The sequence below is a fragment of the Malurus melanocephalus genome, unplaced genomic scaffold, assembly GCF_030028575.1.
Source record: "Malurus melanocephalus ecotype Western Australia unplaced genomic scaffold, MMel_1.1 scaffold_426, whole genome shotgun sequence".
Taxonomy (NCBI): Eukaryota; Metazoa; Chordata; class Aves; order Passeriformes; family Maluridae; genus Malurus; species Malurus melanocephalus.
The window spans coordinates 133,525-152,350 of NW_026623658.1; the positions used below are offsets into that span (position 1 = coordinate 133,525).

At 49.5% G+C, this 18,826-nt stretch overlaps 2 protein-coding genes across 2 annotated transcripts in view; one reads left to right on the plus strand and one right to left on the minus strand.

The window, feature by feature from the left end:
* The window catches only part of RMDN3 (regulator of microtubule dynamics 3), a 26,266-nt gene extending 9,329 nt beyond the window's left edge, over positions 1-16,937 (minus strand). The window contains 6 exon segments of the mRNA XM_057379877.1: positions 3,010-3,070; positions 3,927-4,029; positions 4,713-4,980; positions 8,322-8,468; positions 8,931-9,093; positions 16,652-16,937. Coding sequence (XP_057235860.1) covers positions 3,010-3,070; positions 3,927-4,029; positions 4,713-4,980; positions 8,322-8,468; positions 8,931-9,093; positions 16,652-16,922 — 1,013 coding nt within the window. The 5' untranslated portion in view covers positions 16,923-16,937.
* GCHFR (GTP cyclohydrolase I feedback regulator) lies at positions 12,929-18,765 on the plus strand. The gene is made up of 3 exons (XM_057379875.1): positions 12,929-13,041; positions 14,212-14,306; positions 17,933-18,765. The coding sequence occupies exons 1-3, from the start codon at positions 13,006-13,008 to the stop codon at positions 18,054-18,056; spliced, it is 255 nt and encodes an 84-aa protein (XP_057235858.1). The 5' UTR covers positions 12,929-13,005; the 3' UTR covers positions 18,057-18,765.
* Positions 18,766-18,826: the final 61 nt, after the last annotated feature.

The following is an 18,826-nucleotide window of genomic DNA, read 5'->3' on the forward strand; positions in this document are numbered from 1 at the left end:
TCCATCCATCCATCCATCCATCCATCCATCCATCCATCCATCCATCCATCCATCCATCCATCCATCCATCCATCCATCCATCCATCCATCCATCCCTCCCTCCCTAAAAGCAAGAACAAACCTAGGAACTCGCTTTGTCCTACTCAAGAGCTGAAATCAGAAATTGATTTAAATTCTACCTGCTCAGAGATCTTTTACAATCAAAGCAGAGAAGGACTCTGGTCTAAATCCAAGGTGAGAACCAGGAAACTGTACTCAGGAGTAGAAAGGCACTAAGATAATTCCCTGTAAATCCTTCACCTCCCATACACAAATCTACTCTAAAGGCACAAAATGCATTTAATGCCCAACACAATTCCCATGTTTCTGTCCCTCAGTGGAGCCCACAAGGGCAGCAGGGGCAGACACCAGTCCCTCTGCACAAGGCTGACCAAATTCCTGTTCTGTTCAGCCTGGAGATGGCTCCTGTGGGACCAAATTCCAACAGCAACCACTACAAGCACAGCTCTGTCCCACATCCAGAACAGATCTCCCTTGTGTTTGGGCAGATCCCAAAGCCAGGCCAGACACAGCCCCCAACACTTACTGCTCTCCCTGTCACTCCTGAGAAAAYATTCCTGAGAAACCCCTTTGTCTCCTGCTGCCAAATCCTTCCAACCATCCAGTCCCCAAAGGAGCTGCAGCCAGCACTGAKTCCTCAGCAGAAATCCTTCCCTGCCCAGAAGTGATTTTCTTTCTTTGTTGCTTCAAAATGTCAGTAATGAGTGAACAGCAAGACACTGAGGGGGGGAAAGCTTTCCCTGCAGGCAAAATACCTCCTGTCTTCCTCAGCACCTCMAAAAACTGGGAATGATTTGGGCAGCAGGAGGAAATAAAAATCACAGAAGACAATGAATAAGCATGAAAAATCAGCATGAYTTCATCTATAAGAATCCACGAACTTTAAGAGGCAACTGATAAAATAGAAAATCAACATAAAATAATGCACACACTCAGAAAAAAACACAGCCCAGGAGACCTGCACCACATAGCCTTCGTGGGAAGGCAGGAAAATAGCTGGGAATATTTCTGTTAAAGTGGCCATTGGGATGTACTGGGAAAGAGAAAGATGATGCTGAGTATGTGGAACAAAGAATGCTAAGGACCACCACACCAGCACAAACCCATGGCACTCCCACAGCCTGTGTCCTGCACTGAATTCCTCCACTTTTGTCTGAAAAACTGTAAGGAAGAAGGAGAAAAATACTGGAAAGACAACATGGGCGGGGAGAGAGAGATAATAAATTATTCCTTATGACAGRAGACAATAAAGGATTAGGGTCTTCAGCAGGGGGAATTAGTCACTAGAGAGAAATGTGATGGTAATTTAAAGGCAATGTGAACAACATTCTTCTCCCAAGAGCTGGGCCATCAATTCCACCCCCGAAAAAAAAGTTTTAAAGCCTCTGCTGTTTTTTCTCCTCAGGGTAAATTCAATTAGCATAAAGAAAGACTGCAATTAAGCCAGCTTGTGACCACCTCAGAGCTTTGAAGGGAAATAATTTCCTGTTCTATTCCTGGAGGAAAATACTAATTTGTGTGCTGATAAAGGGAGTTACATATTCATTCCCAAGAAATCTCACCCCTCCCACATGCTGCTCTGCTGTTTCCTTTCTCCAGCTGCCCTGGAGAACTGGAAGTAAGATGTATCTCTGCAGGAGCCTTATCTCTGTTTGAGAAAAAGAGTCTGAGAGGCCAAAACTCTAAATTCTGAGGCAAAACTATCAACAGACCCTGGAGTAGAACCTCACTTTGTAAAATACAAATTTTAAGATTCATCCTGGCAACTAAACCCCATTTATTCAAAGATATTCAGCCAGCAGAGCCCAATACCACGATCTGCTGGAGATTTTCCTGCTCCTAAATTTCTCCTTTCTATCAAAGCTTCAACTGAGAGCAGTAATTCATTACCAACAGATGAATTACAGTCTTTTTAAGATGATAGAGGCATTTGTTCAGATGCCAGTAGTTCAAAACAACCCTTCAAACAAATTTASTTATTGCAAGAGCACACATCTTGGTTGACAAAGATGCTCAGCAGCCTGTTTTCCCAATAATTTTCATTTTAAAAAAACCCATTTTATTCTAATTTAAGTGTTGACAGTCCTTCAGAGCCACTGCTGACAAACACCATTCATGGAGGAATTCACCAGAGTAACAGAAAAGCACATTCCCTTATCTCCACAGATATCTGTGCCACTCCACAAACTCTCTTTGGGAGGAATTTTTAAAAAGGACATTGAAAAATTCCACACACGAGCTGGAAGCACAGCCTGGCCCTCCAGGGAGCAATGTCCTTCCCTCCTCTCCTGCTTCCTTCCTGAAACCCTGTGCAGAAAAGCTGGTCCCAGTTGCTTGGGTAAACTACAGATCTTTTCCTCTTTTAGCATGGAACAAATCTATAAAATACCTTTRTTTAAATAAAGAAGGGCCACGTGTGGTTGTGTCCCTTCATTTCCAAGCCTTGCAGAGTGACAAGAGCRGAGCCAGCAGTGCCAGAAAACACTTCCAGGAAACTCCAAAAGCCTGTCTGATAGGAGGGATGGTTCTGCTTCCTCCAGAATGAAGAGGAAAATAAGGAATTTGGCACAGCMCMAAGCCCACACTCCCAGACCTGGCTRATGGTGTCAAACACATCCCCTCTTGGCCCAAAGCAGCTCCATTCAGGAGCTTTTCCTACAGAACTCTTCAGAGGGTAATTCATAATTAAACTGGCGTAAGAAAACCCAAATTTATTCCTATCATCACGACCAAACCTACTGTCTGTCAAGTCATTCCTTACACCCAGTAAGCAAAGCTGTTAAAAATGGCTTTTTATGGAAAACACCACCAGTGTGGCACAGCTCAAGTACCAGCAAAGAAGTTTTGCAGAGTTTGTATTTATCTTTTTTTTAATTGCAGCCAAGTTCACAAAAACCACCAAGCCCTTTTCCTACACTTCTTAAAGRCAAGAAGGAAAAAGTCACATACCACTGGTGGCACTCGGCACATTGATCCCATTTCTGCAAGGCAAGCTCCAGCTCTTCCTTCCCTGGAACAAAAAAGCAGTCAGAGGTGAAAAATTCAGTTGTTTTCTGCCCCAGTTTCTTTATCTGATGTTGTCAGAGTAACAGAATGGTATAAAAGCCATGTATTTGTTCATCTGATAATGCATTTGGCWTGAAAACATCCCATACATAGTTTTATCCTCTGGTAGACTCAGAAAGCTGAAAACTAAGCAYCTACTGATGGCTAAAAGGACAACACAAAATTCAAAATTCCATGTTTAAATGGTTCCACTGATGTCCAGAACAGAATATTTATATTAGCTATAGTATTAACTAACTCTATTTAGTTATGTGCCTAATAAACAGGAGACAGTTTATTTAGATCAGTATCTTTGGTTTCACATTTTAACTGTAATAAAGATGTTTTTTGTTCCATTCTGACTCTAAAACCCTCCAGACACCTTCGAGGTGGTAAAGCACAAGGAATTGAAATGAAACCTAATCCCCATAGCAAACTTAAAAACACGTGCTTTTCCTATCTACAACACAGAAAATCCAATGTGCTACAGCCAAAGCTTATTTTATGTTTATTTTATAATTTATTTTATAATTTATTTTATAATTTATTTTATAATTTATTTTATAATCTATTTTAATATGACAGAGAAATGGAAGGTCTCAGACACAACTTTCCCAGCTTTAAGTCAGTCTTGTTCTATTTAGCCTCCTTCAGGAAGCACAATTTTTAAACGCAAACCACCCCAGCACAATTTTTAAACACGAACCACCTCAGCGCTGCTTTCTGCTCCCCTAAAAACCAGATTATGGGGAAAACCAGCATTGGGTGTGGCTGTAGAGCTGAGTGGCAGCCTTCCTGTGGCCCAGCAGGGAATTTCTTACCCTCTGCAGCGTAGGATCTCCTCTCATCCGCGTTCTCTGTCAGCTCCCACATGTCACTGTGAGCCCGCGCCAGGCGCCACAGGAATTCGTGCTGCTCTGCATACTGCAGGGAGAACAAACAGCCCACGGCAGGGCCAGGGCCAGCAGCTCAGTCCCCACTCGACTCAAGACATGCAGGGATTTTTCTAAGCCTGAAATGGCCCAATTCTGCAGGGATTGAAGGAAAACTGCAGCAGGGAGAGTGGGTGGGTGAGTTTGGAACTCGGTGTGGCCATGGCAGCAGGGCAGGGATGGTCCCTCTGTGCTGAAAACTGCAGGGACACCTCCTGGGCTGGGCTTCTCAAGTCACAAAAGGCAGAGAGGGGCTGGAGAAAGGATCTGGGGAAGGAGCTGGAGCYCCAGGAGCRAAGGAGGCTCAGGGGGGACCTTGTGGCTCTGCACAACCCCCTGACAAGAGGGACAGCCGGGGAGGTCGGGCTCTGCTCCCAGGAACAGGGACAGGACAAKGGGAAATGGMYTCAAGCTGTGCCARGGGAGGTTTAGGTTGGACACCAGGAGGAATTTCCTCATGGAAAGGACTGGCAGGCATTGGAAGGGGCTGCTCAGGGGGGTGGTGAAATCCCCATCCCTGGAAGTGTCCAAGGAAAGCCTTGACATGGCACTCAGTGCTCTGGGCTGGTGACAAGGTGGRGATCARCCACAGGTTGCACTTTGAGTGACAAAATCTCTCCTGATGTCCAAACTKCCCCTCCCCTGGTGCTGGAAAACACAACAAGGCACCTTTACCGCCAGCTTGTTGTTGAGGAGCAGCTGGAAGCCCTCTCTCTTGTCCTGGTCATCCCCGCTGTGCAGGCGGTCAGCTTGCTCCAGGAGCTGCCCCAGCCCCTCCTCCTGCGAGGAATCCGACACCAGAGGGGTTTCATCCTCGGGGGGCAGATCCAGGGAATCCCTGCGCATGGTTCTCACGGTCTCACAGCTCACTTCATCCTCCCCTTCCTCGCTCTCCCGCTCCGACTCCCGGTCGTAGTCGGACTCGGCGTTGGCCGTGGTGTAACTTGGGGAGAAAAAACCAACAGCAAATGAGCTATTCCTCARGAGAGGAGCAGCACCTCAGCTTATCCCAGAGAAAACTGCACAACCTCATTCCTCATATCACCCTCAGAAAGCTCAAGGATGAAAGTGATAACAAAGTTAAGTCCCAAGTCAGTTTGGAGCAACCTGGGACAGTGCAAGGGGGTGGAACCAGATGAGTTTTAAGGTTCCTTTTCACACAAACCATTCCAGGATTCCAACCCTGGCAGCTCCTCCCTCTCAGCCCATTTTAACTTCAGCAAAAGAGAATGAAAAAGAGCTGAAACCAGAGCCAGGCCAATGCAGTTAAATACAGGGATGATAAAAGGGAACTTCAACAATCCCTGTGCAAAACAGAATCYGAGGGGTTTGGCCTTTTCCAGGGAATTTCAGGCACAACAGCTGTCCTGGTAACACCACCTACTTCCATTAAATGCTACCCAGCCTGTTCCCACTGCCACCTGGAAAGGTGCAGAACAGCAGGAAAGCCTCCAGGACTCTGCCACACAAGCAAGGAATCCAGTGAGGATTCATCACACATGCAAAAAGCCAGGGAATGATCAGCAGCTGGTGTGGTCAAACAAACCAGAACATGGTTTGGGGAGATTATGGTGGTGCTGGTGGGACTCCAGCACTCTGGAAGTCTCTCCCAAACTTGAGGTTCTGTAAAGCTCAGATCAAAACTTCTGAAAATGGTTAAAATTAAGCTGCCYCAGCACCCACGCTGGGAATTTAAAATTTAAACCAGTGTTACACMGTGTTAACCCGCAGGAGGGAGTCTCCTTACATAGCTGATTTCTTTTAAAACAACACTATGTACGTTCCTCATGTTTACCTGCAAGCTCTTCACTATAAAACAGGCACAAATCAGCCAGTCATTTCAAAATGTGCACTCTAATATGTTGATTTTACTGAAAAACCGCCCAAGAGAACTTCAGAAGTTCTGYTGGAATTCAATTCCGTGCACTCTGGGGGCACTGGGTGCTTCCAGCTGTACTCCCTTGCACCCTGGCTGGATTCTTCCTCCCATGGCCCTGCCTTTGTCTGGGGACACAGATATGTGACCACAGCTCCTATCTGAACAGGACAGTGACAGGGCTTTGCCCACACACAGATAACAAGGCACGTTTGGCTATCAAAGTTTCACCTTCCTGAGAACCAGCCCTAATTCTCAAGAATTCCCCTCTTTGTCCCTCACCACAGCCCCAGACCCTCACCCAGAGATGCAAAACCCCACCATTTTGTACTGAAATAATTTAAGGCAAGAAATAAAGCATCAGCCTCATCACTGCAGAGGCAGGAAAGCAAGGATGCCATGCTGGAAATGACACTGAGTTAATGGATAATGCAGCAACACARGGGTAAGGTGACACTGACACCTTGGATTAGAACCCTCATTTATTTACATTTCTTAATATTAATGACATTATCAGTTCTCTAGACCACCTCATTTTCAGTAATTAAACACAAASTCCTAGAATWCCCCAATTTTCCCATTCCAACCCCCAACATTTTACTGGCAGCTGCCAAGATTTCAGTCCTTCAGCCCTAAAAACACCCGTGTTTTCTCCCAGACAGCCCCTAAGAGATTCTTCCAGTTCAGAAAGACAAGGAAAGCCAAAACTTCCAGGGAGATTAAGGGATTTAGATGTTATCAGCTTGTTTTCCTGAGTTTACAAAGATGGAAAGCTCTGGAATCTTGTGAGGATCCCGAGGGAAAAAAGAGCCCATGGAAAATGAAAGCAAAGAAAYCCATGATCACAGCCACATAGAGAAATGAAGCAGCACAAACCCCCTGAAAACTCTTGGTGATTTCCAGGAATTGTGTCTGAAACTGGAGAGGCTGCTCATGCCCACATGGTTTACAAAAYAAAACCATAAAATAAAACCAGTAAAAACTGAAATGGGGGCATTTTGCTCTGAATCTCACTGGAAGAATTCAGCAAGGAACAGCCAGCTGAAATTTCTGTTGGCAACAGGCTCCTTCTTCTTCCCAGTGCCTGCTCCAAAGCCTCAGTAGTTCCTTCCAAAATGTACATTCCCTACCCAGAAAATGTTACTTTTCAGGTATGTTTGTACCCCTAACAGACAATTTTGCACACTACAGGCAGCTGGTCCTGGCCAGACTGATATTATTCTACCTCTCTGTGTAGGAGCAGAGCAAGGCATTACCTGAGATTCCAGTTTGAAATCASATGAGAGCTGCTAATCCACCAATCCCCACACTGGTTGTTACAKATAATTACAGATTTTAATTAAAATGTCAGGACTCCTCCAGCCACCACTGGATTCCCAATAAATTAACGATTTTTTTGCAGTAAAATACACCTCTTAGGAGATGCCTTTTCAGAAACTCTGAATTCTTGGCCTCTGTCCCAATGAGAATTTTCTATGATGTGAGGACAAAACCCCCTTTTTCAGCAGTTTCACACTAAACCATTGTTCCCCTGGTGACTCAGAGCATCTGCTGTTACCCAAATACCCAAGTCCTGCCTTCAGAACCAACTCTACAGCTCTAAAATCTGTTTTGTAGCCTCATTACCTATCACACCACCATGAATCTCCTTGGTGCCTTCCACCTCAGGATATTCCCTGATTCAATGATTTATCATTTTCACCTGATTTTAAACCCTGAGACAATTGAACCGTGTGACACAAGGAGAAAAATTCCTAAGAAATACCCCCACTGGAGATAATTCAGTTCACTGAAGATATTTAGCTAACACATTTTTAACTTTCTCTGGTTTTCCAGACACTCTAAAATATATATTTATGTATTTATTTACATGTGTATATGTATCTACATACACATTAAAATACACGTGTGTGTATATGAAAAAATGTAATATACATTAATATACATTGTCTAGAAATTTTATTTCCTCTCACTCCACTGCCAGCCTGGATTTGTACTTCCATTCTTTATGCAAGTTTCCTTTACCAAATTATTCCTTAAAAAAAATTAAAAATATATATAAAACTTGTTTTTTATCTCTAAAGATCAGGATTATTGGAGATCTCTCAGTATGGCCCTAGAAGTAACACATTTACTGTAACAAATAAATCTTTTTTTTTGTTATAAACTAGCCAGATGTGGCACCAAATCCCCCAAAACATCTGTCCCAGTGCTCTGCTTACCGTGGGGGGAAAAGAAATCCTTTTTTTTTTGTTATAAACTAGCCAGATGTGGCACCAAATCCCCCAAAACATCTGTCCCAGTGCTCTGCTTACCGTGGGGGGAAAAGAAATCCTTTTTTTTTTGTTATAAACTAGCCAGATGTGGCATCAAATTCCCCAAAACATCTGTCCCAGTGCTTTGCTTACCCCCCTTCACTCTCTCCATCATCTGTGTTGGCGTTCCCTGAGCTGGCTGTGAAATAAATGGAGCTGGAGGTTGTGGAGTCACTTCTCTCCCTGGAGAAGGGGAACCTCCTCCGGCGAGTCACTCGCTGGTTTTCTTCCAGGTGGGTCCTTGAGGAAAAGCAGAAGAGAAATAAATATCTGCTAGTGAAATACCTGCTATTCCCCTTCTCCTCTCCAGCAGACTCCACCTGGTTCCCTTCATCCCAAAGGATACACAAAGTGATTCACTCTTATTTATCCCAACTCAAATGGAGCTAACGTGGTATTCTGAAGGTAAAGCAATCCAGAGATGTGATGCCCATCCAGAACTGGAGTGACAGAATGGATTCAAACCAAAAGGGGAAATTTAGGTTGAATATGGGTGATATTCAGAGTTTTACCCTGTGAGGGTGGTGAGATACTGCGATGGATTTCCCAGAGAAGCTGCGGCTGCCCCAATCCTGGAATCCTTCCAGGCCAGGTGGGAATGGGCTTGGAGCCCCATGGGAGCCCCCTGGCATTCCCATTCTGGGATCTATGACTGTTTTCCCATGCCAGGGAGTGGCCCAGCCCAGGACAGAGTGGCAGTACCTGACTTCCCCCGCGATCTCCACCGCCAGGTCCTGGAGGCCGTTGCGCAGCTCCTCCACCTCCTTCCTCAGCTCCACRATGTTCCTCACCACCGAGTCCAGGCGCTCCAGGAGCTGCAGCTGCTCGTTCTGACGCAGCAGGGGGCTGGGCACCACGATCTGGGCTGCACCAGAGCACAGTGAGCTCGTTAGACCCAAAGAGGAAAGCACTCCACAGGGGAAATCTGAGCACAGCTCTGAGCACAGGGAATGCCAGGTTTGATCTTGGGAGGGACACCCAGCTGAGCACAGGGATGGAGCAGTGGGGAAAGGCTGGCACAATTGGGATGGGGAAGGCTCTGGGGTGACCCAACTGTGCCTTCCAGTGCCTGGAGGTGGGAAGAGATGGTTGGAAGGGCCTGGAGTGACAGAACAAGGGGGAATAGCTCCAAACTCGAAAAGAGGAGATTTAGATGGGATATTGGGAAGAAATTCTTCCCTGGGAGAGTGGTGAGGCACAGGTTTCCCAGAGAAGCTGCCTTATCCCTGGAGGTGTCCAAGGCCAGGTTGGACAGGCCCTGGAGTAACCTGGGATAGTGGAAGGTGTCCCTGCCCAAGGCAGAGGAWGGCACTGGAAGAGYTTTAAGGTCCCTTCCCACCCAAACCATTCCAGAATTATATTATTCTACCATCACTGTGAAAAACACGGTTTCACTTTCTATTCCCGGAGTTTTGCACAGACATGGATGAAACCCAGGGCTCTGAATCTGCACCACTGAAAGTCCAACACCCYAACGCCATTTCCCCCACCCCAACCCCATTCCATCCCATTCTTCACATTCAATCCCTATTCTCCCCTACTCCAGCTCCATGTCCCCCAATTCTTCCTATTCCAACACGACTTGCCACATTCCAACGTCATTCCCCCTCTTTCAACCCCATTCTTCCTACTCTAATCTCATTTCCCCCTGGTCTTTCTATATGAACCCCATTCCATTTCCTCCATTCTTCCCCATCCCATTTTCCTCATTCCCTCTATCCCAACGCCAACTCTAGCCCCATCCCTCCCCAATTCCAGTCCCACCATGCACATTTCAACCTATTCCAGTCCCACCGTGCAATTCCAACCTCACTCCTGCCTATTCCAGTCCCACCGCGCACCCACCAGCCCCGTTCCCCCCTCATTCCAAGGCGGCTTTCCCGCCGCCCGATCCCGCTCGTACCGCGGTTCGGCGGCCCCGCCGACCTCTTGGAGCGGCGGCGCATGCTCCAGAGCAGSCCGAGGCCGAAGCCGATGCCGGCGCCCGCCGCCAGCCCCACCGCCACCCAGAGCCGGGGCCCGACCCGGGCCGGCTCCGCCACCGGCACCGCCATGGCCGCTCCGGCCGCGCGGCACCGCCCGGGCGCGCAGTGATGACGTCAGAGAAGCGACAAACGAGGGGGCGGAGCTACGGGTATGTGACGTCATCAGCGCGCGGGTTTTATTTTGTATTTTTTTTAGATACTTGATATATTAGTAGTAAGGCTTTTTATTATATTTGGGGTTTTTTGATGTTATTTGGTTAAGTGTGTAGTTTGGTTATGGTAAGTAAAATTATCCATTTTTTAACATATATTAGTTATTTTATTATTATATTTAWATTTAGTTAGTAATAGAAATAAAGGTATTAGTTACTATTGTAACTAATATATAATTACTACATATATAGTATATAGTAATTATATATATATATAAAATATATTATATATATTAATAACTATATATATACAATATATATTAATAATAATATATGTAATATATCTATACAATAACTATTGTTACTATAATTACTATTAGTTACTATTGTAACTAATATATAATTACTATAGTAATTATATCTTTATAATAAGGTAATTTTGGTATAAAGTTGTTAGTTGCTGTTACATAATTACATATTTATAATAAGGTAATTTTGGTATAAAGGTGTTAGTTGCTGTTACATAATTATATATTTATAATAAGGTAATTTTGGTAAAATTAAAATGATATCTGTAATATTTATTTTTAATATTTGCAAAAAGCCAACGCTATAATATGGATCTGTTACAGGAGGAAACCCCGCTGAACTTGGGGTTCAGCTTCCAGYAGTGCAGGACAAATGTGCCCAAAAAAATGGGAATTTGGGATGCCCAATGGAGCCGAGTGGGACAGGGTTTTTGTGGYGAGGGAGTTGGGCACGGGGCTGGTTATGGGATCCACTGGTTTTCGGGATGAGATAAAGGATTTTAAGTGGAATAGGCAGAGGACACAGGAATGGCCAAACAATCATCCCAAGCCTCTGGAGTTGGAATTCTCCCTTCTRCAGGAAATGCAGTGGGTGGTTACATTCCTGGTGGGATCCTGCAAGAAGAACTTCTTTATCCCAGGATTATTGAAACTAGAAATACCTTTTTTTGGAAGAGCCAAAGGATTCCTTAGGAAAAGGCATGGGGCAGGAGAGGGAAAACCAAGCCCTTTGTGTTCTCTCTGCTCCCAGGGGTTTGGGTGACAGAAGGATTTGTGCAGAGCCARAGAACCTTCAGCTTCCCTTTATCTGAATTATTGGGAGCAATTCCGAGCCAGCCCAGTCCAAGGAGAGCTGGGAGCAGCCAGCTCGGAGCCAGGGAGCGATAAGCTGCTTTGGGATGATGGATGGCACCTCTCAGCTCCATCAGCTGCCTCCCCAATTTCAGTATCTCCTCCAGAAATCTGATATTAAAATGTTACATATAGCTCTGCTCTCAGTTCCCTCTTTCTTCCTTACTCTTTTTTTTTTTTTCCCCCAGGAAAGAGCTACATGAGAGTCAGAGYTGGGCAGAACCCTGGCTAGTTTTCCTTTAATTTCTGGGAAGGTCTGGATTTCATATCCGTGTTATTCCCTGTGTAGCCACACGTGCCCGGTGGAGGTCCTGAGGGGTCACGGATTTTGGGAATTCTGTCCAAATCCAACCCAAGCGGGTGAAAGGTGCCCGTGGGTCGTTGGCCAACAGGTTTGCACTGGGGCAGGAGGGCAGTGAGCAAACATTCCAGCTGTTCCAGGACTTGGGAAGAGGCTCTCCCGAGGGTGGGAGTGATCCAAACGAGCTGATGTTTAACCTGCAGGGTGAGGCACCCCACAGAGAACTCCAAATGGACATTTTGGGACACACAGGGCTCATTTTAGGGAGAGGAGATCATCAGCCTCTGGCTTTTCTTGTGTCTCACCAAACCCAACCAACGGGTCAATGATAATGGCAGTAATAACAATTAACAGCAACAGTAATTATTGTAACAGCTGCTAATAACCCATCGATAATAACGGATATGCAGCGTCTCTGCCTGCCCCACTCCCAGGAAATGAGCTTCTCCTCAAACTGTGAAGGGATTTAACCCACCCTGTTCCCAGATAAAAACTCGACAGCTGTTAGAAGAACAGATTTCTCCCAAAAAAAAACATAGATAATGCTGAACATTCCGCTTCAGGGGAATATTTTGATCAGACTGTGGGGTGGAAGTGGGGATGCTCTGCAGGGCCCAGGGCCCCCCACCTGCCTGGCTCCTGCTCCGTCATCTCCCAGTCCTCATCTCCCTCCTGTMATTTCCTGGTCCTTTATCTCCCTGCTATTAATTTCCTGTTTCTTCGTCTCCCTTATCCATCATCTCCTGTTCATTGCCTCTCTGAGCATCATCTCCCGTCCTCCGTCTCCCTGCTCATCATCTCCTGTCCCCCACCATCCTGCCCGTCGCCTCCCGGTCCCTCCTTTCCCTGCTCATCATCTCCTGTCCTTTTTCTCCCAGTCCATCATCTCCGGCTCCATCACCTCCTTTCCCACAACCTTCTTGTCCGTCTGTCATCTCTTGCTCCGTCCTTTCCCTGCTCGTCACCTTCCAGCCCTTCACCTCCTTGTTGGGACGGCAGAGCCGAGATCCCAAGGGATCGGCCGGAGCCCCCCCGGGCTGTGTCCCCGTCCCTGACCCCTTTGGGGTCCCTTTTCCCCGTTTTCCCCCGCAGTGCCCGGGGGCGGTGGCGGCGGGGCGGGACCGGGGGCGGCCCCGGGTACGGTGCTCCCGGAGCGGCGGCGGGAGCGGCRGAGCGGAGATGCCGTACCTGCTCATCAGCACCCAAATCCGCCTGGTGAGTCCGGCGGGACCCCCGGAGCTGGGGAAATTCGGGGGGCGGGCAGGGATCCACCGGGACGAGCGGTGGGAGCGGCTCAGCCCGCGGTGCGACGGGGCCCCGGGATGGCTGTCCCTGCTCCTGCTGGGGGCTCGGGGGGTGATGCACATTTGGGAGACCCTAAAACACGGCCAGGCTGTGCCCCAGCGGCCGGTACCCGCTGTGGGGTGTCCGGCACAACTCCGTGAAAGCCCCTGGTGCCCCCAAACCCTCCTCTCCCCCAAACAGCGGCTCACTTGGGAAACTTGTGACAGTTCCCCACGAACGCCAAACGGACGGCCCCATTTGTCCTCGCAGTTGGTTTTCCCTCGTCCCCAAACTGCCATTCCAGGGTGGAAAGCTCGGCCAAGGGAGTGGACGTGGCCGGGGCTGGCAGGAGGCGGGCAGTGGTTGGGATCAGGGGCTGGGATCGCTGGCAGGATCGCAGGATCACCGTCCGGGAGCGCTGCTGGGATCGCTGGGTGTCACTGTCACACAAAGTCACCGAGCAATCGTCAGTCCGCGGCACTGGCAGCWCYCACATCCTGCAGGACTTTGTAGGARCCCACAGCCTTGCGTTTATCTGGGGTTTCCCTTTTCCTGACAATCAACCCTCTTTAAGTCCGGATATGCCCGTGGGTTTTGGGGGACAGTGAAAACGAGCAAAGGGAGGGACTGGGTGATGGACACTGCAGCTGCTGCCACTGGAGGTGTCCCAAAGGAAACAGTAGTGTATTGGGAATGGGGACACGTGGGGATGCTGCAGCACCAAAGCATCTGCTGGCAGYGGCATTCGGGATTGTATAAATCCAYACATTATGGATGAGGTACAGGAAGGAGAACACGGATTGGGGCCCTGGAGGGAACAGCCTGGAGCARCAGGGCTCAGTCCCCCCTCCGGAGACTTTGGACACTCAGCTCTTTGCCAAAGGGGCAAAGCAAACATTTCCAGTCTGAAACTTGGCACGGAGCTGAGGCTGGSAACTTCCCGTCCTGGCCCTGAACACAACTGTGCTTTCCTGGCAGCGGCTGAAGTTCCCTCCCAGGGTGGGCAATTCCCTTCCCAAGAGGGCTCTCCCAGGAGCTGTGCTGGGAGCAGGGGGTGGCCATGTCCCCACATGGCACTCACAGCTCCATGCTGTCCTGCAGGAGGCTGGGCCAACCATGGTGGGYGACGAGCACTCGGATCCCCACCTGATGAGCATCCTGGGGGCCACCAAGAGGAGCACGCTGGGGAACAACTTGTAAGTCCTCCCCTCCTTATTTKCCCAAGAAATGTGGAACATTTTCACTCCTGGTGTTCCCCACAGCATCTTCCAGTTGCACAGTTAATCCCGGGAYTCGTGTCCTTGTTCTGCCTGTTAATAAGGAAATGCTGCCTGATACTTCACTCAGGTCTTCATTTTCCCTTGCTCTGACCCTGTTTCAGCACCTGACACGTTCCCTCTCTCGGTGCCATCCTTGCCTTGCTCTGCCTGTGGCCATTCTTGCTGCTGAGCCACATGGAATGCTCACCCACAGTTCTGTCCCATCCCATCCCATCCCACCCAGCTCACCCACGGTCTGTCTGCCCTGTCCCTCCCTCCTGCAGTCTGTCTGGCCATCCCATCCTGCTGTCCGGTGTAGCTTGAGGTTTCTCCTGAGCCCGCCCTTCCCAACAGTTCCCAAACCTTTTCCACGGGCTGCTGAGCCATGGGGTTGGAGCTGTTTCCCACTGTGTCACCCCTGACTCCAACCCCTCCACCAGCACATTCCCAAACTGTGGATATTTAACACTTCTCCATGTCCTCATCTCTGTCCACRCCGAGTCTGACCTCAGCCTGTGGCCAAGTGCCACTCAGAGATATGACCAGTGTCTTCCTCATGGTTTGGCCCACTTTTTTTTCCTTTTTGGTTTGGATATCCCACTTCTTGGTTTTTCCCTGGGAGGTGAAGGCAAAGCAAAACAAACCCGCAAATGCAAATGAACTTGACAGAGAGGAGCAGCTTGATTCCTGCTATGTCCCATGTGGTAGGAGAAGGAGGAAAAGGAGGAGGACAAGGGTGAGGCATTAAACAGAAGGGGCATCTCATCCCAACATCTTCCCAAGCTTCCATCCGTGGAGCTGGGAAAACCCACCTACTCAGCACCAGCCTGGCAGACACCAAGGGCTGGATTAAAATTGCGTTAAAATCCGAGCGGGGTGGGAAATTTTAACRATAAGGTGATGAAATGTAAATATTGAGGGCCCCCCATCCCAGCTGAATTCCCGGGGGGGAAGGGCTGTCGGGCTGATCCGTCTGCGTGCTGCTATTCCCAAGGCTGTGGGTGGGCAGAGATTGGCAGCAGMGCCGGCGTCGTGCTGCCACCCGCCACGCCGAGCCCCGGGTTACGCAACGGGACGGTGGCAGAGCGGGGAGAAACACAACAGCTTCCAAAAAGGAACTGGATCCTGAGAGATTGAGGCAAGGATTCCTGGGTTTCAGGTGGAAAAGGAAGGCAAAGATAGATCAGTACCTCTGTGGTTCATGCCCCAGCGGCTGGGGGAGCCGCAGCGCTGTAACAGAAGCACAATGTTGTGCTTCTTTGGAATGTGAGCTTTCTGTGGGATCTGCCTGGTGGATTCACCGCCCTTCTCCCCTCCCTGTRGCCTGGAGCGTTTGGAGCTCCTCTTGCCCCACCTGTGTCACAGCTGGGATCTCCACTTTGCCCCCGGGACACATCCCCGCGGTGCAGCACGTCCTCCCCGTGTGTGCCCGAGCAACAGGGAGTGGGGACAGTCCCCTGGCTGGAATGTGGCCGCTGGCAYCCCTGGGAGCACAGCCACGTGCCAGCGGGGCGAGCCTGGCCACTTCCTCCAGCACCCCAGCCTGGGCTGGGATCTCCAGGATCCACACTGTGGCCCAGCAGGATTTTCCATCCCCAACTCCTTCATGAACACAGCCTGGCTATGGATGCTGCAACCCCCCTTCCTGTTGGCACCTTGGGCCCCAAAACTTTAACTGTGACCTTGTAGGGAGCCTGAAGGAAAAGCCTGAGCAGCACAGACCTGCTGGGAARCCGAGATGAACAGGTGAAGCACTGAAAACCCTGTAATGAGGGAGCACAGGGATCCTGTTCTGCAGCTCTGCACACACACACATGGCCCCTCATTAAGTCCCACATGGTGTGGGGAGCAGTGACCGCGTCCCTGCCCTCCCTGTCCAGGTCAGAGCCCYGGGGACAGCCAGGTGTGGTATGGGACAGCCAGATGTGGCAAGGGACAGCCAATCCCTGGCTGGGCACGTCCAGCATCCTTTGATCTTAACTGCAACCCGACGCCTTCCTTTGGACATGGGAGCTGAGGGCTAAGGCACCTGCTAACATTSCACGTCCCTGTTCCTCCAGGCACAGCCAAACCCGTCCTCAGGGAGCTAAAGGAGAGCTGGGCACAGATCCCAAAGAAAAATCCCTAAAAATCACTGCTGCCTCTCAGCTCCCACCCCATCCCTGCGGCTGCTGCTCTGTGTTCACCTGTAGGCAGAGCTGGTGGGATCACAACCTAACCAGCACCAGGGCACAAGTCCCCTCTAATATGGGATGGCTCCTCTTTTCCCTGCTGGTGTTTACCTGGAGGAAAAGGCTTTGCAGGGATCCCAGCCTGTCCATCCCGATTGGATGCACGCAGAGATGGAGGCGTATCCAACACCCATGGTGTGCAATCTTCATTTCCCCCAGTGCACAACTGGAAACTCTTCCCTCTTGCTTTTAGCTCAGCTACTCCGTTTTTTGGGTTCCTACAAATCCCTGCCTCTGCTACTTCCTCTGAATAATGGGAATAATATTTACCAGCTCCACTGCGAATCTRAAGGAGATGTGGCAACCCTCCTGGAGAAAGCATAGACTTCAAAGACACTCATAATAATGCACATTATCTTTACACCACATCTATAATTACAGCCAAGTACAGCCTGTCTTGAGAAACTGGAAAATCTCTCACATCTCAGGGTTATTTCGTGCTTGAAAGCACTCCCAGCTCAGCACGGCTCCACAATCCAAGCAGCAGCAGCTTTGGAAAGGCTTTTGGATCTTTTTTTCTCTCGTTATTAGTAGGAAAAGCAGGAGAGGCTTTGTTCAGGTGCCCAAACAGGATCCCCAGGGATCCTGCAGCCCGTCATTATCCACTTACCTGGCACTACGAGTCAGGCTGAGCTGCTCTGGGCCTTACCCAGAAGYGGTGTCAAGGGAAAGACTGGCACATCCCACTGTCCCCACCCAGCCCAGCCCAGTTTGGGTCAGGTCCCTTTACTGGGGGGCAGGGCCACAGCCCTCGAGCTTCTAGGATCGAGGGGTAGGAATGTGGGACAGTTTCTGCTCCAGACACACGGAACAAGCAGAAGCCACCAGGGAATCAGAGCTGGACAAAGATCCCATTATCAGTTCCCATGCACTCCTGGAGCTGCAGGACAGATGACTGCTGGCTTTCCAAAGGTTTCCCACCATGCTTAAAACAGGACCTTGTTCCAATCCCAATCCCAACAGTCTCTCAAACCCACCCATCTTACAGACATAGGCAGAACACTGGGATTTCATTCCTCAGAAACACCTGAATCATTCCTCTCCTCCTCCACAAATTCCCAAGTAYTAAAAACGTGCTCACCCGTGTTTACCTGTGAGCCCTCTGCTGCAGTGCCAGCCCAGCTAGCGAGCACCACGTGGCTCTGGACTGGCAGCCACACTCCCATCTAACCTGATCCTTCCCTCTTGGACAGGGTTTGGCACCGAGGGCTGTGCCTTCCCCCGGGGTTAACCAAGGCCCTGGGGTCAGGAGCGAAGCAGGATCACTTCCATCAGGAAACTCCCATSACTTCCTCCCCCAGCTCACCTTATTCCTGTTTTTCCCGGGTGCAGCTGTGAGTACTACGTGAATGAAGCTCCACGTGTGGTCCTGGACAAGCTGGAGAGCCTCGGCTACCGTGTGGTCAGCATGACTGGCGTGGGCCARACCCTGGTCTGGTGCCTCCACAGGGAATAGCCATGAAGAGCCCTGCCTTCCATGTGGACAATATCCTGCTGGAGATCATCTTACAGGACTGGCAGCAAATGTTCCCCCTTTAATTCCTTCCTGTCCCAGACTCCAGGCACTCGGGCAGGGGGAGGAAGGGTGCAGAGGCAGAGCTGGACCCGGTGGAATTTTGCCATCCCTGTCATTTCCCAGGAGCAGGAGAGGGAGGTGTGCCCAGAACCAGGCAGAGGGAACAGATGGCTCCAGCRGGATGGCAGTCTGGCAAATTCCAGCTTTCTACATTTCAATCATGTATTCAGCATGCCCTGGAGGAAGCTCAATAACAGACCTGTCTGCCTCYTCCTCAGGCTGCCCAGGAAAGTTCCATGCCCTCTCCTGGGCCAGSGGGGCTAGGGAGGGACACCAAGCATGGACACCAACCCATCTCATCCCTGAAATCCAAGGGGGAACCACTAAASCTACCCCCAGTGCTCTGAGAACCCTTCCCTGGACAGCAAGGCCYGTTCCCATCGCAGCAGCACCACCAGGCTTCCCGACCCCAGACTGCCATCCCAGCCTCACAGGGGGTTCCCAAAATAACACAGAAAGGTTGTGGGACTATTCCAGGTGCAGGCTGCAATCCCAACACTGCTGCAATGTTTGGCACTGYGCATGGCTCCTGCTGTGGGGGTAAACATGAATAAAACATTGCTCCAAAGAGACCAATGTCCTTCTGGGGGGTGTTTAAAGCTGTTGCCAAATCCGTCTGGATACACAGCTCCCAAATGAGTTTTGGGGTG